Here is a 22,307-nt window from a genome sequence, read left to right as displayed (position 1 = left end):
GCTTGTATAAAATATATACTTACAAGCTGATATTAACACACTCTTTCTGATTGCATCAAATAATGCTTGTATAAAATATATACTTTGCATTGTCCTCCTTATTTACCATTTTTCACGCATATGTGAGTCAACTTATCTCCTGAAATGAGCCGGTTTTCTAAATCTATACCAATCACACCCTACGTCACTCATCAGCTGGCTCTGTTGGGGTCAAGAATACTCCTACCACCTTGTCAGAGAAACACACACACCCAAGGCCAACCCACTGTGATGATTCCAGCCGGATCAGCTCTGAGAACTCACTTTTGCTCCCGTCCCTGAGAACAGATGACCTGGGCTCCCATCAGTAAGTACCATCTCCTCGAGTCCATGTAACTTACATACTCTTTTGTTGGATAAGCAGACACCTTCACCTGCTCTAAAAGGGTGGAAATCCTGCAAAGGATCCCAAAGGACAGAAAGTGTTCTCAGGTGACCACGTCACCACCCGGTCATCGGCCCTAGCCAACACCATCCGAAAGGAAAGGAGGGATGTTAACTTTCCAGTGAAAAAGATGCACTTCGATATAACCCCAGAAATGTGGTTGTCAACCAGTGAAAAGTCTTTCACGGTTAAAATAGAAAAATCAGGATTTAAGAAAGCTCAACAAATAGGTATTTCTGGAGATAAAGGCCAGTATGAATTAGTTAGAAATCTGAAGTATGAAGTCTTTTTTGCTGTTGTTATGGTGATCTGTGATCCTTTTTTAATTAATTAATTAACTAACTAATTAACTATTTTTTTGGCTGCGCCACACAGCTTGTGGAATCTTAGTTCCCCAACCAGGGATTGAACCTGGGCTCATGGTAGTGAAAGCGCAGAGTCCTAACCACTGGACTGCCAGAGAATTCCCAGTGATCCTTTTTTTTAAAAATTGAAATGTAGTTGATTTACAATATTATATTAGTTTCAGGTGTACAGTACAGTGACTCAGTATTTTTGCAGATTACACTCCATTATAAATTATTATAAGCTAATGGCTATAATTGCCTATGTTATACAATATAGTGAAGTATAAAGTCTTCTAACAGATTTATGGCTGCCAAATAAGTAGGTAAGACAGAATTAAGGGAGTGAAGTCCAAGCTGGTGGAAGTTTACAGGAGAATGATGTGGCTGACAGACACCAAGGGCCTCTGACTCACAGTAAGGTTAATATTTCTCATACTGGCAGCACCCACTGCTTTGGAGCCTTTATACACACTGCCTCATTTCATTCTTAAAACCGCCCTGTAAGAAAAATATTATCATCTCAACTTGGGGCTCTAAGTGACTTGCCCAGGGTCATACACAGCTCTTAAGATCCACCTTGGACTTGAATGCAGACAGGTCAGCCTAACTTAAAGCCAGTGGGGTTTTTTGTTGTTTTTTTTTTTTTGGCTGCATCGGGTCTTAGTTGCGGCATGCGGGCTCTTCGTTGTGGTGCGTGGGCTTCTCTCTAGTTGAGACACGTGGGCTTAGTTGCCCCGCAGCATGTGGGATCTTAGTTCCCCGACCAGGGATCAAACCCACGTCCCCTGCACTGGAAGGCGGATTCTTAACCACTGGACCGCTAGGGAAGTCCTGCCCCTGGGTCTTAACCATCCTAGCAGCTGCTTCTTTGTCAAACAGGATCTCCAGCATGGTTTCATTCGCAGCCCGGTCCAGCCCCTCCCTCAGAAAGTATTTATTGTGGCCTTAGAAACTCCGGGGGACCTGGGTCTCCAATGTACCTTGCCCCACGACAATGACCTTGCCCCCATGGAGCCTGCTTGTTAGTTGGGGGAGGTTTGTGAGGTTCTCTTGCGCTACCTGTGCATTACACTATCAATTTAGATCACAACTCTGTAAGCATTTTCTTATGGATAACACAGACTTCATCTTAAAAAGAGCTGAGACATTAAAATCTGTCACCAAAAACTGACAAAATGCCTCCAGTATCTTGAGGTTTTAGAGCTTTTTTCTTAGTTTTCAGTGCCGGGACAAAACCATCTGAGTTTGCAACTGACAACTTTTCTAGTCCAATTCTCTTTTTATTTTTCCTCCTAAGAGAGTCTGAACACCACAGAGAGCACTCTGTCAGGAAGACCATCTCCTCTTGGTCCCCCACATGAACACCATGGGAGTGGCCCCACCAGGCAAGGTGAGCAGCCCAGGCCTCCTCCTCCTGGGCTCCTGCACTCGGGCCACACTTTCCACGGTGCTGCATACACCCAGCACCGGCCGCCAAGAGAGGAGCCTGCATGAGGGCAGGTGGTCTCAGAGCCCCCCCACCCACCCCCAGGCACAGAAGGAGAGGCAGCTGATAGCGCTTGCCTGTGTCTCCCTAACTGGTTCCCTGTGAGCTCCTGCACGTGTTTATCTGCAAAGAAATATCAAGGAAACCGAGGGCTGTGAAGTGCCCTTTTCCGTTTGGCACAGTAAGGACAAGTTACACAAGCCCAGGAAAAGGGGCCTGGGAGTGACCCGTCCTGAGATGCCTATGCCGATCAGAAGGTAAGGCTGTCAAACAGAGTTAAGACCCCCAAACCACAGAGGGAAGAGGACACGTTTCCTCAAGACTCTCTGATCAAACCAGCAAACCGTCTGGGACCTCCCAGCTGCTTTGAATTTAATAATATTCCTAGGTTTCACAAGTTAATGGCAATTTCATTCATATTTTCAATTCTTCCTGAATCAATACGTTTGCAAACAGCTTTTGGGTCCAGTGTGAAAAATATGCAAACGTATTAATTCCATGTTCTCTTTCCCATATTCTATAAATATCAACATTACCAATCTTCTCAGAGGACCCCAAAATCGAAATGACATCTTTAAAGGGGTCAGAATAACTGTTATGTTTCTCTCATTAGTGAAGATTCCATTAATTTTGTAGTCATTTGATTCAACCCAGTAAGGAGGTTTAAAATTTCACAGTTGCATTACAATGGAATATTTAAGTATCAAAATGAACTGGAACCAAACATGCCATGGGACTGCTTCCTGCTTTCCCTGGGAGCCGTGCAGCACCCGATCCTTTCCTAATCTGAGAGCGTGACTTCTACTCACTGTCAGGTTCCAGTTGATCTGGGGGATCCTCATGTGAAGGTTGAGACTGAACAGAATCAGCAAGACTCCAGTCACCACAAACGCACTGCAGCTCACAAACTCAAAAAAGTAGAGGCCTTCACACGGGGAGCACTCCATGATGGTCTCTATGCAGATGAACGCGATCAGGGCCAAAATCTGGGAAGAAAATCACAAACACACATGTACGTGTACGTTCAGCACACATCTGTGGACACACGTGTCCGCCGCGTTTAAATAAAACTCCACCACCGCCGCCACATACAGCCCCGGAGTTTTCCCCCTGGGGACGGCAGTATCACGGTCGGGAATGTGACCTGATCCAATTCTTACCTAAGAACAGGTATAGGGGCCTTAATGAAAGGATCAGATTCCTCATGTGAACAACCAAACCCCACCACAGGACACTGACACCAGGCTGGTGCCGTGCAGCTCCTCGTGAGGAAGCAAACAGGAACGTGCCCGCAATGGTTTTAGTCTGCCTCTGCCACGAGTAAGTGGACACTGCCCACACACGCTTCTCATGTATAGTCCCCACCACAAGGATGCCAAACATCAAGAGAGCAGGGTCCTGGTGGTGTCCATTTCATGGCATCTGCAACTACCTTGCTGGTCCAGCTGAGGTCACACAGGCTGACTGAGACCCTTGATGGCTTTAGGAGAAGGATTTGTATAACCCCCTTCCCCCATTTAGAAGTCCCACCCAAAAATAAGGCCCACCTAATTAATTCATGAGCCATGCTTTTAAAAAGTTTATCATTGGACTTGATAATAAAGAGACAGCCTGGTAGTTTATAAAAACATTTTAAATTTACAAACAATAGAATCAATTTCTTTCTGAAGGACCAAAGTAACACTCTAGCAGTATGTCCCAAGCGATGAGAGATCATGAAGGCAAACAGGTATCAATGGAAATCACCAGGTCAACTTTCAAAGGGAGATTTCAGGAACAGGAGGCGGCAGAGGGGCTGAGTTAATGGCCCTGTGGATCAAGGAAAAGTCAGGTGGCCTTACACCTAAAACCAGACCAGTCTTGGGCTCCTGGCCTGTACCCCACTTCCGCAACCAAGCGTCTTGCCGCCCACTACCTGTCAAGCCTGTGCCAGAGCTTCCAGGCTGGCCCCCCCCAAAAGTCAAGGAAGCACAGGCAGGCAGCTCTGTGGTTCTAGATTTGTCCTTAGAACCAGCAACGTCAGCATCACCAGGGAGCTTGTTAGAAATGCAGAGTCTCTGCCTCCCCTCCTTGACCTCCAGAGTCAAGTCTGCTTTTTGGACAACATCCCTAGATGACTGAAGTGTGGGGAGCATCGGAGGCACAGGCTGCTCTGGGGCCCTTCTCCACCTCCAGGAGTCCCACTCATGCCTTTCAGTGCCGCGCTCAGCTCACATCTTCCCCACGCCCTCCCTGATTGCACCTCTCCCCGCCAGACGTGACTGACCCCAGCCTCTCCCAGGAAAGCTTGCAGGTCTGTGGTTGCGTTCCATCTATCACACTTGCCACCATGGATCTCTCTGCCTCCTGAGCTCTTCGAGGGCAGGGACCAGTCCATCTCCCTCCACTCCCAAGGCACCAAGCTCACTAACCTGCACAAAGCCAGCGAAGGGGGGCCCGGGGAGCCTCTTCAAACCCACCCCAACAATTCCTGACGGACTTGTCAGTCTCCACATGAAAGGAAGGGAGGCTCTGCTTTTTCCATGCCTTTCTAACAATATGGGGTCTTTCCATATTTCTATTCTAAGTCGACACGTAACAAATATGGGCCTTACGGCACACTTTGTGCTTCTCCTAATGGCTCTCCTTATAATTCTCTACAGAACCAGACACTTTCATTCTCAATCTGAATTACATGCCTGACTTGCAATCAATTCACAAAGAAAGAGTTCATATAAGGGAAACTCCTAAAAAAATTTTTCTTTCTTTTTTTTTTTTACCCCTGTAACTGGACCTAGTAATCTTGGGCAAGAAATAACACACATCAGTATAGAGTTACAAATGTCTCTGGTATGCTAACTTCAACCGTATTTGTGTGGGAAGGTAACATCTACATTCTTAAATATTTAAATAAAAATGGTTTCAAGAATATGCAAATCCAATAGGCAGTTCAATACAGAAGACAGACAAAATTCCCTGCTCTCTAGCTCATATGCTAATGGAGTTTTTAAAAAGTAGATTAAAAATATAGCATGTTAGACAGTGATAAATACAAAGAAGAAAAATCAAAGCAGGGGAGGAGAATGAAATGTAAGCAGGCAAGGGTGTTCAAAATTTTAGGCAGAGTGACCACGGAAGGTCTCTCTAAGAAGGTTCTAGATTTATTACAAAGGATATTAAAGTATACGATTGAAGAGCCAGATGAAGAGATACACAGGGCAAGGTCCAGAAGGGTCTCAAACACAGGAACTTCCGTCCCCCTGGAGTTTGGAGTGCACCCCCCGCCCCCCATCACCTGGATGCGTTTTTGGTTCACCAACCTGGAAGATCAATCCCCGAGTTCAAGATTTTTTATAGAGCTTAATCTGGAGCCCCTCCCCTTTTCAGAGGTCAGTGGCTAAGGTTGAAAGTTCCAACCCTCTCATCACCTGGTTGGTTCCCCTGGCAACCAGCCCCCATCCTTAGGAGCTTTCCAAAAGTCACCTCATTAACACAAACTCAGGTGTGGCTGGAAGGGATCTGTTAAGAATATCAAAAATAGGGGACTTCCCTGGTCGCACAGTGGTTAAGAATCTGCCTGTCAATGCAGGGGACACGGGTTCAATCCCAGGTCCAGGAAGATCCACATGCTGCGGAGCAACGAAGCCCATGCACCACGACTACTGAGCCTGTGCTCTAGAGCCCATGAGCCACAACTACTGAGCCCGTGCGCCTAGAGCCCGTGCTCCGCAACAAGAGAAGCCCCTACTCACCACAACTAGAGAAAGCCCACATGCAGCAACAAAGACCCAATGCAGCCAAAAATTAAAAAAAAAAAAAAAGAATATCAATATCAAACACCTCTTATCACTTAGGAAATTCCAAGGGTTTTAAGAGCTCTGTGCCAGAAATGGAATGAAGACCAAATATATATTTCATTAATATAAACCACAATATCACAAGTATTCCCATGTGTAAAGATACAGATATATAAATACATACATATGCACAACTATATACATACAATAATTTAATCAATCCCCCAATGATAGGTAATTAGGTGGTTTGTAATACTCTAATAAGCTGTACACTTTTTACAAAATTTATTATATTGAAGTATAGTTGACAATGTACTGATTTCTACTGTATAGCAAAGTGATTCAGTTATACATATATTTCCCTGTGCTAAACAGTAGAACCTTGTTGTTTACCCATCCTATATATAATAGTTTGCATCTACTAATCCCAAACTCCCAATCCATCCCTCCCCTATCCCCCCCCTCCCCCTTGGCAACCACAAGTCTGTTCTCTATGTCTGTGAGTCTGTTTCTGTTTCACAGATAAGTTTACTTGTGTCACATTTTAGATTCCACATATAAGTGTCAAAGAGTGTTCTGCCTATGTTTTCCTCTAAGAGTTTTATAGTGTCCAGTCTTACATTTAGGTCTCTAATCCACTTTGAGTTTATTTTTGTGTATGGTGTTAGGGAGTGTTCTAATTTCATTCTTTTACATGTAGCTGTTCAGTTTTCCCAGCACCACTTATTGAAGAGACTGTCTTTTCTCCATTGTATATTCTTGCCCCCTTTGTCATAGATGAATTGACCATAAGTTCTAGTAAGCAGTATACTTTTTATGTGCCTGCGCTTTGGCACAGCAAATCAAATTTCTTCCAGCACACTGAAATCTAACAATCACTGCTGAAGCAAAACCTATCAATTGGCCAATAAGAAAATAGGGACTCGGGGAATTCCCTGGTGGTCCAGTGGGTAGGACTCCATGCTCTCACTGCTGAGGGCCTGGGTTCAATCCCTGGTTGGGGAACTAAGATCCCACAAGCCACGTGTTACGGAGAAGGAAGGAAGGAAGGAAGGAAGGAAGGAAGGAAAGAAGGAGGGAGGGAGGGAGGGAGAAATAGGGACTCAAAGTTATACTGCAAGCCAACAACTTCAAAGCACCTAAAGAATCAAAAGTAATTCAACTTATAACAATTCTGAAGTAGACAAATACACATGGAAAATTGTACAGAGATGTTCAAAAAGATGTAAATAAGGAATAGCTATTGCAGTTGCTAATCGGGAGATCACAGGTGCGCCCTTGAAGAGAGCCCTTTCCGTGTAGCATCTACCAGCTGAACAGGAGCAAATATTTGCACAGTTGATAAGTAAACTGATATTAAAACGGTATCAGATTTCCACAACTATGGCTAATTATGATTGGCAACATCAAAAAGCGGGGGGGTGGGGGGGACACGGCTGGCTGATTAAGGTAACATAAAACTTTTAAAAAATCATAAACCCCCTGTTACCAGTGGTGGGAGTGAAAACCATCAGGACCCTTCTGAAGGGCTGTGTTAATAACAGCATGGTTCACAGTACATCCAGTTCTCCTCCCTCAGGGCACATTGTAGGGTTGGAGATTTGTGCTTAGTTTCCTGGGGCGGATTTACTCTCAAGATGATGAAGCTTATGCTCCAACATCCCATCCATCACAACTCCTTTTCCCAGGTGGTGATGGAGTAACAGTGGGCGTTTTGGGGATTCAGCTAACTGGAAGTTTTTTGTTTTTTTTTTTAGGATTTTTAAAAAATTATTATTTATTTTTCGGCTGTGTCGGGTCTTAGTTGCAGCACGTAGGCTCCTCGTTGAGGCAGGCAGGATCTTTCATTGCGGCACACGGGCTTCTCTCCAGTTGTGGCGTGCGAATTTTCTCTTCTCTAGTCGTGGCACACAGGCTCCAGGGCGTGTGGGCTCTGTAGTCGCGGCGCGCAGGTTCCACAGTGCATGGCCTCTGTTTTTGCAGAACACGGGCTCTGGTTGAGGCACCAGAGCTCAGTAGTTGCAGCACACGGGCTTAGTTGCCCCGAGACATGTGGGGTCTTAGTCCCCGACCAGGGATCAAACCCACGTCCCCTGCATTGTAAGGCGGGTTCTTTACCACTGGACCACCAGGAAAGCCCCGGCTAATTGGAAGCTGAGTGAGAGAGACGGTGAATTTGGGTTTGGTGGTCGCTTTCATGTACGGCTATTGTAGCCTTCCCTCTGCTCTGACATCATGAGGAAGAAAAAGGCGCTAAAATTCACAAGATCAATGTGCCTGACAGCGCCAAACTAAAAGTGTGGGTGGTGAAGGGGGAACGGGGTTTGAAACATATGGAGCCAGAAGTTAGCATTCTTTAGAAGGAGAATTCTTCAGATCATCAAATGCCTAAAACAGCAAGTGGACAATTCTGTTTTCACTGGTGCCTAAATGGAAGTTGTGCCCTATCAGGAATATATCCAATAATGCAGAGTATGCAATTATAAACACACTATATACCTTTCCTCCCTTTTTGGTGGGAATCACATGAAATAGAATCTATCATTATTCTGGGGTTTGGGGAATTCCCTGGTGGTCCAGTGGTTAGGACTCTCACTGCTGAGGAACTGAGTTCAATCCCTGGTTGGGGAACTTAGATCCCACAAGCCATGCGATGCGGCCAAAAGAAAAAAAAAAAACAACATACACATTAAAATAAGAAATTCCAGCAGTGGTACTATAAAGAGCAAGTACATATATGTGGGAGATTATTATAATTTATGCATCCCCATGTATCAGATCACATCATAAAGTATCTGACAAATCTTGAATTGATAAAGTCTGTGGTGCACGGGCTTCTCATTGCGGTGGCTTCTCTTGTTGTGGAGCACGGACTCTATGCGCATGGGCTTCAGTAGTTGTGGCTCACGGGCTCAGTAGTTGTGGCACGCGGGCTCTAGAACACAGGCTCAGTAGTTGTGGCGCACGGGCTTAGTTGCTCTGCGGCATGTGGGATCTTCCCGGACCAGGGCTCGAACCCACGTCCCCTGCCTCGGCAGGCGGATTCTTAACCACTGCGCCACCAGGGAAGTCCATGCCTGTGTTATTTAAACTAACAAAGAAAAGCATAAAATATTTGGAATTTCTGGCATTTATCTATGTGGTAGGACCGTGGATAGATTTTTTTTTTTTAACTTACGCTTCTATTATTTTCCAAAATTTCTACGAGTACACGTTTTTATTTTAAAAATGAAATAATTTTATGTATATAAACACTTTGGGCAAACATCCAGATTTATTATGAGTTACGTGTTAGTGACCTCTAAGAATCATTCCTTATTTGTTTTGAAACCATTCATGAATATTTTAAAATGAGATTATATACTTTAATGGAAAATGAAAGTCGCTCTCCAAATCCATGTCAGTCCCATTTCTTTTTTTTTTTTTTAATTTTATTTATTAATTAATTTATTTTTGGCTGTGTTGGGTCTTCGTTTCTGTGCGAGGGCTTTCTCTAGTTGTGGCAAGTGGGGGCCACTCTTCATCGCGGTGCGCGGGCCTCTCACTATCGCGGCCTCTCTCCTTGCGGAGCACAGGCTCCAGTCGCGCAGGCTCAGTAGTTGTGGCTCACGGGCCTAGTTGCTCCGCAGCATGTGGGATCTTCCCAGACCAGGGCTCGAACCCGTGTCCCCTGCATTGGCAGGCAGATTCTCAACCACTGCGCCACCAGGGAAGCCCAGTCCCATTTCTTTATCAGAAGAGTTCATCATCTCCAAGGCCTCCCTGACCTCAGACCATCCTGTTTCCTGGCCACCATTGCACTTTTAGCGCAGGGAGAGGGCACATAAACAGGGCAGCCTTCTATATATATAAAATAGATAAACAACAAGGATGCACTGTTTAACACAGGGAACTATAGTCAATATCTTATAATAACCTATAATGGAAAAGAATCTGAAAAAGAATATATATACATATCTGAACCACTTTGCTGTACACCTGAAACTAACACAATATTGTTCGCTTAATTTAAAATAAATAATTCACACTGCATTTATTTCAGTAAAAAAAAAACAAAAACAAAAAAGTGTCACTTTTTCCAACTTCTGAAATACTGTCCATTGGTTTTTTTGTTGTTGTTGTTCTCACTTATAAATAAATCAAACTGTATTTCAGTAAAAAAAAAAAAAAAAATTTTAAATATAAATTTCTTTTAACAAAAAAGAAAGGAAAAGAAAAAGGGCAGCCTTACTCTCACCAATGGGATGGCAAGGACCCTCCCCCCATGCCTCCCAAGTGAACAGTACTGTCCTGAGTATCTATGAAGGCATCTTGGAAGATTAGACAAAATCCTAACCTCCCTTGATCACCAGTTTATCAAAGGATTTAATGAAGTTCATTTTAAAATACACCTGCAAGCAAAAATCACAGCATTTAAAAACAATTTTCGGGCTTCCCTGGTGGCGCAGTGGTTGAGAATCTGCCTGCCAATGCAGGGGATACGGGTTCGAGCCCTGGTCTGGGAAGATCCCACATGCCGTGGAGCGACTAGGCCCGTGAGCCACAATTGCTGAGCCTGCGCGTCTGGAGCCTGTGCTCCCCAACAAGAGAGGCCGCGATAGTGAGAGGCCCGCGCACCGCGATGGAGAGTGGACCCCACTTGCCACAACTAGAGGAAGCCCTCGCACAGAAACGAAGACCCAACACAACCATAAATTAATTAATTAAAAAAAAAAAGAATAAAGAGACTTTATAAAAAAAAAAAAAAAAACAATTTTCAGGGGACTTCCCTGGTGGCGCAGTGGTTAAGAATCCACCTGCCAATGCAGGGGACATGGGCTCAAGCCCTGCTCCAGGAAGACCCCACATGCCACGGAGCAACTAAGCCCGTGAGCCACAACTACTGAGCCTGCGCTCTAGAGCCCGCGAGCCACAACTACTGAGCCTGCGTGCCACAACTACTGAGGCTGCATGCCACAACTACTGAAGCCTGCGCGCCTAGAGCCCGTGCTCCGCAACAAGAGAAGCCACCGCAATGAGAAGCCCGCACACCGCAACGAAGAGCAGCCCCCGCTGGCCGCAACTAGAGAAAGCCCGTGCGCAGCAACAAAGACCCCAACACAGCCATAAATAAATAAATAAAATAAATTGGGGGGAAATAAATAAATTGGGGGGAAATAAATTAAATTAAAATAAAAACAATTTTCAGGAGTCTTAAAAACCACCATGTGCAGAAATGACTGTCCATTTGAAGATGTCTGTCACAACGTGAATCTGCGGTGGCCCCTATGTAGCCAGACAACTTCTTCAGTGACCCGGACAGCTCGGTGGCACCTGGGGGCTAGCTGTGCTCAAAGTCTCTGTTCCAACCCAGCCAACACACCCCATGATACACGCACAGACAGGTAACTAACCAGGTACCAGGGGCTCAGGGAGGGGTTGAGGTTTGGAAGGCAGAGGGTCACTGAGGGTTTGGGGAACAGCAGAAAGCTCTAGAAGGCTTCCTGGAGAGCACTGGACTCAGTGATGTTAGAGAAAAAGCAAGAGAGGAACATTTGTGCATGGTAGTGCCTAGCTTGCCAGCTGAGTTCCTTGGTTGGGGGTGAGGTGGAGGGTAGGGACAGAACCCAGCCCCTCACCCAAGTACCTTTGTTTTAGAGGTTCTTAAACTCTTCTGACCAAAGAACAGAACACCTGTTAATAGTCTCCTGAACCAATGCTCCAGGAAACATAGCTTGCAAATCAGCAGTCTGGTTTATACACTGGGAAAATATTTCTGTCGTGCTTTTAAAAAAAAAACTTTTTTTTAAGTTTGAAAACTACTACGGCAGTCTGACCCTTCCAGTTACAGAGAAGCAGTCCTGAATTCGCACAGTGTGCTTCGGTGTGGCCCCCATGGCCACCCACCTTTGGGTTTTCTCACGCTAAGCCCCATGCTGTTTCCATCATAACAATATCCCTCCTGGTCTTGGGGTCCTCACAGCACATCGGCATATTAACAGTTCTGAAAAAGCTCACAGTAAAAAAACCTGTTTACCTTTATTTGATGTGCGGATTATGTTACCTGAACACAGAATGTTTTTATTCCTCAGCACACCTATTAATACTACATAGTGGAAAAAAAAAAATACTACATAGCAGTGTTTGGAGAGAAATGAGTTTGGGAAACACAAAAAGCATGTGCTGGTCAGTATTCAACTTTGTCAGGTCATACACAATTTAAACGCACAGAGTAAAATACAGAAGCTCATTTACTCAGCAGGGTAGCAACTACTAAGGACCCTGTTAACTGAGTGATACACACACACACACACACACACACACACACACACACAGAGAGCAAGGTCCAACGTACCTTCAGAATCAGACCAAACTCTAATCAGCTCTAGCACGTTCAAAATTAAAATGTCTCTCTTCCCACCAGTACTGAAAAATTATTTGAGATGAGACATGGCTTGTATTTAGCCACAAAGATCCAACAGGCAAGTTGTTAAAACGCCGCTTCTTCTGGAAGACCCCACGATGTGCAGAAGAGAGAACCCAGAGAGGGCAGCAGAGGGCACTTCAGGAAGCAGCTCCATTCTCATCACTCACAGTGGATGCTAAGATTGGGTCCTGGGGCCAGAACTGCAGAAGAGGCACAGGAGCCCTTTCCCTTCCATCTTTCTGAGTCTGGAGGCCAAGGAATTTAAGTTGTTCTATATAGGGCCAAACGACAGGTCACCTTAAAGCATAAGCTGCCAGGACAGAAGCCATGTGGCCTGATCTGCAAAGGGTCTCAAACAGCTAGCTGTGCAGTGCCAGGCACCTCAGATTGACAATGGCTTGCATTTAGGGAGCATCAATAATGTAATCAGGACACTCTCAGGCCCTGTGCTGGGCACGGTCCATTTGTCATCTCTGATGCTCATGACCACACCTCCATGGTGTGGCCCCGAAGCTCTGTCCCAGGCCCCAAAGGTAGTTTCTCCACATACCTCGTTCTTCTACACCAGATGCCTAATGGTTGATTTATCCAGGGTCTAGAACCTCCCCACACCCTTGGCCGTGGGAAAAAGCATCAGTGTATAGTTTCTCTTCAATGAACACAGCGGGAGACCCGGGGAGCCAGTGTCATGCGGGTCTCTGACAAAGCACGCAATTTGATTACTCAAAGGGATCTAACAACAGTGACATCTCACTTTTTTGAAGCAAAATAATCCATGAGTTGCTCCGCTCAAGGGACACCATCCCACGAGGAAGGGAGATTTAAGGTATTACCCTCCTCTCCCCTGAGACAATAGAGCAATGAGCAAATATTTTTTGGTTCCGAAACAAAGCAGCTAATTACAGGTGTAAGTTATTTAACCTTCAATCAATACTTTCTGCCTGCGATCTTTGGTTCCATTGTTTTTCTCCAGCTAACTAAGTAAACAGTGTCCAAGGTACGGATTTGAGAGATGCAGAGAATTAAAAGAAAACTACCTGCTCTGGAAATGCAGGGACGCCCCCAGGAGCGACAGCCACCCAGGCTGGCAGGGAACACTAATTAGGCAGTAGTTAAGCAAAGGAGCCAAGGGGCAGAGGCAAATAAGTTCCTGATGAAGAAAGGAAGAGATGAGGACAAAAGAGAGGGAGGCTGCCAAGGGCTCCGGGCAGTCAGAAGAAAAGAGGGGACAAGAGAGACCAGCTCTGCCAGCCACACTCCAGGCTGTGGTCACTTCAAACCTCTGAGGGCTTTGTTTTTGATTGAGGACAGAAGGACTCAGGCTGTTGCTGCTCCAGGGAGCTGTCCGTTGGTTGGTCTGAGCGTGGCCCGTGTCACAAGGCCCACTCCAGCCAGGGCTCTTACATGTTTTTCAAGCTGGGTTCTACTGTGTAAATAATTTTGCTATTTTGGAATCCTAAAGCCATATGTAAGTTAAGAGCTGAACTCAGCAGATTGCATTTCGATTTCTTTTTCTGGCAAGACTCTCACCTTTCACATAAACTATTACACTTAACAGCATAAGCGAGCTCTAATGCACACGTATTAAACCTACACGTTACTTGTTGGCAACGGCTGGCCATAGCCTATGACAGTCTCAGACAAATTAAAATAGGCTTATTTGGGGACATCCAACAACTGAAAGCACACAAACAGTATTATCCAATGAAATGCAAAAAACATTTCCTTGTTTTTTTAAAAAAAAAAAAAAGTCTAGAAAACTTTATTATGTGGTTGATGATATAATTGCACATGATTTCAGAAAACCACAGGACGGTCAGCAACTTTTTTGCCAAAAGAATGCCCACAACATTTTACTGCAAATGCCATCCTGGCCAAAAAGCTACATTTTCAGACCATCTAAATTAGTAATGGAGCAAAAACAATGCACATGTAGAGGACACAGGAAACAAGCGCCTTCAAACCATACACATCTGAAGATGTTTAACTACACTGCTGGCATTTGGATTTTCTTTTCCCCCTTCCTTTCTCATATCCTAGCTTCAGGCATGAAGCTAAAATCCCGGGAAGCAGCGTCACATCCCCAACGTGATTCAAAAGCAAAACGCACCCCCCCGCCCCCGCTCCTTGCTCTCTCTGCTTTAATTCCCGGGCGTCTCCCGGCCCCAAAATCTCTGACAAACCACCTTGACAGATGGGAAGAAGGGGACAGCTTTTCTCAGTGAATGAGAAACCAGCAGGCCATGAGCAGCTTTTTGCTAAAGATTAATTTAGGCCAAAATAGCGACCTACATACTTTAAGAGGCCAGGAGGAGGTGTGCCTAGAAAACCCAGCTCAGCCTTAAGACCCACAGCCGTAACGGCCCCCAGCACCTCAGCGTCATCCAACTGAGGAAGGGTCCCGCAGGAGAGGAGCCAACTCAAGTGGCCAAACCCCAGGGCCCTGAGCACAGATTCAGAGACTTAAGAGACTCAGGTACCTTCCTCCACACCTTAGCACACAAATCAAGGCACTACGGTTCAGCAGAGTCTTTATAAATTGGTGTCCCTAGCTCCACAGACAATAAGGACAGTGCCCCTAGAATGTGTGATCCTGTGGCCCTCCTAAAAAACCCAACATTTGCTGAGTCCTTCTACTGTGGGTCAAATGCTGTGCTGGGCACTGTCACAGGATTCTCTCCTTTTATTTAACCTCCATCCAATCCTGGGAGGAACATGGTTGGTTTGCTTGTTTTTAATTGAGATGTAATTCACCCATACCACAAAAATCATCCATTTAAAGTGTACATACAATTCAGTGGTTTTTTAGCATATTCAAAGTTATGCAACCATCACCATTATAGAATTGCAGGACATTTTCATCACCCCAAGAGAAACATCATTTTTTGTTTGTTTGTTTTTTATTTATTTTTGGCTGTGTTGGGTCTTCGTTGCTGCGCGCAGGCTTTCTCTAGTTGTGGCGAGCAGGGGCTACTCTTCATTGCGGTGCGTGGGCTTCTCATTGCGGTGGCTTCTCTTGTTGCGGAGCATGGGCTCTAGGTGCGTGGGCTTCAGTAGTTGTGGCAAGTGGGCTCAGTAGCTGTGGCTCACGGGCTCTAGAGCACAGGCTTCAGTAGCTGTGGCGCACGGGTTTAGTTGCTTCGCGGCACATGGGATCTTCCCGGACCAGGGCTCAAACTTGTGTCCCCTGCACTGGCAGGCGGATTCTTAACCACTGTGCCACCAGGGAAGTCCCAGAAACATCCTTTTTAATCCCCATGCTATTGATGAGGAAAATGAGGGAACCATGTTAAGCAACCCATCCAGGATCACAAAGTCTCCAGCAGAGCTGAGGTGAAACCCAGTCCCTGAACCCCTCACAGCACTGGCCGCCACAGCACTGATCACCCCTCCATCCACCCGTGGCTTCCGCCACTCCCTTCCCATCCTACCAGCCCGCAAACGGTGGGTGCTCCCCAGGGCTTTGCCTCTGCTGCTTTCTCACCAGATAAGCATACCCAACAGATTTCCCTGATCCTGACTCCCACTCCCAAATCTACTTCTCTAGTCTGAGCCCCGGATCCAGGCTGCAAAACTGTCCCACTGGGCATCTCCACCTAAATGTTCCCAGGCACCCACAAATGTGAGAGCAGAAATCTCCTTCCCTGATGCAGTTAATGACACCACCAGCCATTAGCAATAGCACTCAGCATAGCAGTTAAAGAGTTGGGACTCTGAAGTCTCACAATCCTGAGTTCTGATTTCAGCTCTGCCACTTATTAGCTCTGTGCCCTGGGCACACTGCTTCTCCTCTCTGGGCCTCTATGGTTGCTTCGAGGATTAAACGTAAGACATTTAGCGCCATGCCCAGCACACAGTGAGTGTTAAGTAAATGGTAGCTGTTGTCATTACTATGTGAAAGGTCCAGCAGAACTCAGACACAGCCTCTGTCTTCACCAAGCTGACTCTTGTGGGGAAATGTGTCCATGTTGTAACATATGTCAGAATTTCCTTGTGAAGGCTGAATGATATTCCATTATATGTATATACCACACTCTGTTTATCCATTCATCTGTTGATGGACACTTGGGTTGCTTTTACCTTTTGGCTACTGTGAATAATGCTGCTATGAACATGGCTGTAGAAATATCCATTTGAGTCCCTGCTTTCAATTCTTTTGAGTACATACCCAGAAGTAGAACTGCTGGGTCACACAGTAATTCTACTTCTAATTTTTAGGAGTCAAAACTTTAAGCTCAACATCACTAATTATTAGAGAAATGCAAATCAAAACTACAATGAGGTATCACCTCACACCAGTCAGAATGGGCATCATCAAAAAATCTACAAACAATAAACACTGGAGAAGGTGTGGAGAAAAGGGAACCCTCATACACTGTTGGTGGGAATGTAAATTGATACAGCCACTATCGAAAACAGTATGGAGGTTCCTTAAAAAACTAAAAATAGAACTACCATATGACCCAGCAATCCCACTACTGGGCATATACCCAAAGAAAACCATAATTCAAAAAAACACATGCACCCTAATGTTCATAGTAGCATTATTTACAATAGCCAGGACATGGAAGCAACCTAAATGTCCATCAACAGAGGAATGAATAAAGAAGATGTGGTACACATATACAATGGAATATTACTCAGCCATAAAAAGGAATGAAATTGGGTCATTTGTAGAGACGTGGATGGACCTAGAGAGTGCCATACAGAGTGAAGTAAGTCAGAAAGAGAAAAGCAAATATCATATAATGCCTATGTATGGAATCTAGAAAAATGGTATAGATGATCTTATTTGCAAAGCAGAAATAGAGACACAGACGTGGAGAACAAATGTATGGATACCAAGGGGGAAAGGGGTGGGGTGGGAGGAACTGGGAGAATGAGATTGACACATATACATTATTGATACTATCCATAAAATAGACAACTGATGGGAACATACTATATAGCACAGGGACCTCTACCTAATGCACTGTGGTAATCTAAATGGGAGGGAAGTCCAAAAGGGAGGGGATATCTGTATGTGTATGGCTGATTCATTTTGTTGTGCAGTGGAGGCTAACACAACATTGTAAAGCAACCACACTCCAATAAAAATTAATAACATAAATAAATAAAAAGTTAAAAATAAAAATAGCTGTATCCATTGAAAAGGGCTAGAAACAATAACTCAATAACAATGAGCACCTCAAGTACCCAGAACAAGGTCCTAAATATTATTTCCCACTAACAGGAACGGAAACTTCTTGGAGAAATGACTGATTCCAGGTCTGGGACAGGACGTACACAAGATAAGCATATCAGAAAGCGAGGATGCTATTAAAGACTACTGAGACTGAGTCAGAAGGACACAAGTGAACTTGAAGGGGCTCCCAATGGCCAACATGAGGACAATATAAGCATCAAAATATTTATTTATTCATTTATTTATTTATTTAATTAAACTAACATCCAAATCTTGGTTTCTAAATACCATTCTTTTTCACTGAAAGGAACCAGGGCTCCTTGGAGAATTGCAGGGCTGAGGAAGAAGAGTCTGAGATGAGTTTGGAAACCTTGTGTTAGAGAATGAAGGGAACATGTCTAAAGGACATTGGAGCCAATTCAAAGGGGCTCTCATTGGCCAAATCCAGGACAATTCAATCATCAAAATAAATAATGATAATTAAGTATTAAAACCCACGACTAAAATATGAACTCATGAGTCCACACTGATATAAACAAACAGGGAAGAAGGGAAAGCTCTTCTGTAAGATTGAAAATCCTGTTAATAAATACAGAAAGAACAATGGATTTATAAAAATGCCATTTGGCAACATCATAACAATACTTGATTCAAGCAAGAACCATCAATGGATATTAAAACTACTGAGTGAAATGCTGGAGAAGTTATAGGATATTTACATGGTCTAGAAGTACCTCTCCACAAAAATACTTACTAATTACATAGGAAAAAACAGTAACTTCACAGTAGAGAAGCCTGGAAGACATCATTTTAACTGAGTTAAGATCACCAGTGATGGAACGAATCTGTATCATTTACTTCTAATATGATACACTGAAAAGAATACCTCTGTGGTATTCCTGACAATACTACAAAACAAGCAGAATCTAAACAGGAGAATACGTCAGACAAACCCAAATTAAGGGACATTCTACACAATAACTGGCCTATATTCTTCCAAAATGTCAATGTCATGAAACACAAAGGCTCCAGACCAAAGGAGATTAAAGAGACATGACAAGTGAATGCAACACCAATCCAGGACTTTCTTGTACTATAAAGAACAGTTTTGAGACAACCAGGGAACAAGACTAAGGTGTATAGTTTAGCAATAGTATTTTATCAATGTTAATTTCCTGACTTCTATCATTGTACTATGGTTACTTAAAAAGTGGTCTTGTCTTTAAGGATTCTGAAGTATTTAGGCATAAAGAGCCATCAAGTGTGCAACATACTCTCAAAAGACTTAAAATATTATAAAAATATACATATACACATGTGTACATACACACACATAAACAGAGGAAAATAGAAAGGATAAAGCAAATGTGGTAAAAAGTTAACATTTGGAGAATCTAGGTAAGAGTATATATCATTTTGTACTCTTGCAACCTTTATGTAGTACTGAAATTATTTCAAAATAAAGTATTTTTAGATGACCACAAAATACTGAGCTATATTAAATACATAAAAATTCACAAGTTTGTATGGACATTACCAGGGGGAAAAGCCCATTGTTCATTCACCTTTGGAAGTTGCTAAAGCATCAGCTTGCTATTAGGAAAACTGATAAATAAAGGAAAAGAATCAAGCATGTACCTTGCCTTTCCTGTACAAACTGTATTTCAGGGTAATCAAATGGATAATGAGGGAAAGTTCCTTACAGAATTCCAGCTAATAAATGCAGAAGGATGGATAGATTTAGAAAATCACCATTTTGTAATGGACAAAGGCCAGAGTTTCTCAATCCATTTGAAAACTAGAAGATGTTAACTTTGCTGGACTCAACCAAAAAGCTTTTTTTTCTGTCCGTTCACTTATCAAAGTCACTCTTCTATCTTCCATTTGACTCATCCTCCACTAAAGCTTTCTCTGGCTCTTTCTTCCGCCCAAACCAGTCTTATCTCTCTCTCTGATTTCCTGTAGCTCTTGGTCTATACCAGTGGTTCACATCCTTGGTGCACTGGGGGATCATTTCAAAATTCTGATACCCACACTGTACCCACCCTGTACTCCAGTGCAAGGTTTTTGCAAACTCAGCACTACTGACACCGGGGGCCAGACCATTTGTTGTAGGGATGGTCCTGTGCACTGCAGATGTTTAGCAGCATCCCTGGCCTCTACCCTCTAGATGCCAGCACTCACTCCAACCCCAGCGGTGACAACCAAAAACTGTCTCCAGATATTGTCAAATGTCCCCTGCGGGATGGGGGCAAAACCTCCTCCCACCTCCAATGGGGACCAGTGACCTAGGCCATGCTCATTAATGGCTGTTAGGCTACTAGGTAAAAGGATGATGAGGAATTTTAAATAGATAGATCAGACATCAGACTCACAACACTTGCATCTGAAACCAAGTCCCCCTAAAACTGAGTTCCCCTGCAGAGTTTATCATTAACCTCTCTATCCAAAACTTTATACCCTTTCTTGTCTCACCCCTGTTCCCCTCGGGACTGAGGAGTATCAGAGAAAAGGGGGGACTGAAACCAAGCAGGATTCTGCAGGACCCTCCTGGGTACAACAGCCCCTCTGTGCCCCTGGTTCTTGTTTGTAGAAAAAGGCTTTAGTCTCCTAGGTCTTCTAAAGAGCAGACTCAACAGTTACTAATTAGAGAAAAGAGGGAATGCAGAAACAAAGGAAAAGCAGTTAAGCAAGAAAAGTAATGATGGCCTTTTTTTTTTTTTTTTTGGCTGCGCCACACGGCTTGTGGGATCTTAGTTCCCTGACCAGGGACTGAACCCACGCCCTCAGCAGTGAAAGCGTGGAGTCCTAACCACTGGACCGCCAAGGAATTCCCAATCATGACTTAAACAATAGTTCAGTGGTTAAACAGCGTCTTCCTCAAGGGATATGGATAACACTCTGATGTATACCTTTGAGTTAGTCTGCAGAAAACTAAGACCCATACCCAGGTGGAGTTTGGTGACTACATGTAGTTCACAAGCACGGAGCCCCCAGACTGGCTAAAACCCCAGACTGGCTGATGATTAAGATTTCCAAAACATCACCCTGTTACCACCAACTAATCAGAAGAACGTCCATGAGCTGACCATGCACCCTGCAACCCTCACTCCTAATGTAAGCAGATAGGGTGGGGGATGGGGGTCTCTGGAGAAAGAAAACGAGGCACGGCTTTCTTGACATAAGAGAAGCTGCTTTTGACCTAAGCCATTCTGTGATCTAAGCCTGGGCACAATGCTTGCCCTTGAACAGGTCTCAGTAATTAATGATCTTAAGGGAACAAAAGAATGCAGAAACACACAACTGTTAGCTGGCAAGAGAAGTAACAGTAGCAAAGATAATTTACCAGTTGTAAAGACTCCCCATTTTGTTTCAGTGATAAAGATTAGCCTGAAGTGTTCAAGCACCAGATCAGCTGGAACCTAAGGGATGATGAGGTTGACCTTTTCTGACCCTTGAGATTTCAATCAACTAAAGCTTGGACTCTGTCTACCACCCAAGCCCCTTCATGAATATGCATGAACCCTTAGCTTAAAACTTCCCCAGTTATGTTGTTGGAGGGGGAAATACTGCTTTGGGAAAGATCCCTGGTGTTCTCCCTATTTGCTGCAAATAATAATGAATCCTTCCTTCTCCCAGACTTGGCTTGGCTGTGTCTTTTGGTTTGACACCCACCAAGAGGCAAACCCAGTTTTTTGGTAACACTAATGTTGCTTTTTAAAACCCTTCCTGAAAGCCACTGGGGAGTTTGGGTCTTTTGAGCATGAGCTGCCCGTTCTCCTTGCTTGGTGCCCTGCTATAAATGTTGTACTTTCCTTCACCACAACCCGGTGTCAACAGATTGGCTTTGCTTGGTGTTGGTTCCGTAACACACCCAACAATCAGCCTCTTGTCTCTAAAAAGTGAGGCAGTGAGACCCTACTGCCTTCTGATGTGGAGGCAGTAGGACATACACAGCAGCACCTATAAAGCTTTCTTGCAGGCCCCTCCCCCCAAATCAAGCCTCTAGAGTCAACCAGCTTACAGGAAATAGAAGAGTTAGAGAAACATGTTAAAACTGCACTAGAGGGGCCATCAGCCAAATCCAAAACGTGGGAAATTCTACACAACAAATTACCTCATTTCAACAACAAATAAATAGCATAAAAGGAGAGGGGAGCTGTTGCAGACTAATCGAGATTAAAAATACAAAGCAACAGAAGCAACGTGTGGATCTTGTTTAGATCCTAATTCATTCAAACCAAAAAGGCATTTTTGAGACCACTGGAGAAGAATGAACACATACTGGATATTAAATGATACTAAGGAATTATTAAGATTATTAATTATTTAGATGTGATAACTGTGAATGTATCATTTGGGGAAAAGCATCTTTAACTGTTAGGGATGCATACTAAGCATTTACAGTTGAAATGCTATGGCATCTGAGACTTGCTTTAAAATACTACAGCCAAAAAAAGGAGAGGAGTTGAAGAAACAAAAATGCAAAATGTTGATAACTGTTGAAGCTGGGTGAAAGGTATACTAGCTGATAGTTAATTTTGTGTGTCAACTTGAGTGAGTCACAGGGCGCCCAAATTAAACATTGTTTCTGGTTGTGTCTGTGAGGGTGTTTCTAGGTGAGATTAGCATTCGAATCAACTGAGTAAAGCAGACTGCCTTCCCCAGAGTGGTTGCGCATCA

The 22,307-nt window shown here is 44.1% G+C and overlaps 1 protein-coding gene and 1 long non-coding RNA gene across 2 annotated transcripts in view; one reads left to right on the top strand and one right to left on the bottom strand.

Annotated features, from left to right (window-relative positions):
• Positions 1-22,307, bottom strand: part of CMTM4 (CKLF like MARVEL transmembrane domain containing 4) — a 61,267-nt gene that overhangs the window by 6,721 nt on the left and 32,239 nt on the right. Inside the window, exon 2 of the mRNA XM_082369097.1 lies at positions 3,067-3,243. Coding sequence (XP_082225223.1) covers positions 3,067-3,243 — 177 coding nt within the window. The remainder of the gene's footprint in view (positions 1-3,066; positions 3,244-22,307) is intronic.
• LOC309617221 lies at positions 8,861-22,154 on the top strand. The gene is made up of 2 exons (XR_014237809.1): positions 8,861-9,432; positions 9,748-22,154. It is a non-coding gene; the product is annotated as an uncharacterized lncRNA (long non-coding RNA).

This window comes from Balaenoptera borealis (assembly GCF_965194805.1).
Source record: "Balaenoptera borealis genome assembly, chromosome: 19".
Taxonomy (NCBI): Eukaryota; Metazoa; Chordata; class Mammalia; order Artiodactyla; family Balaenopteridae; genus Balaenoptera; species Balaenoptera borealis.
The sequence above is the reverse complement of the archived record's forward strand: the minus strand, read 5'-3'. Positions and strand labels throughout refer to the sequence as shown.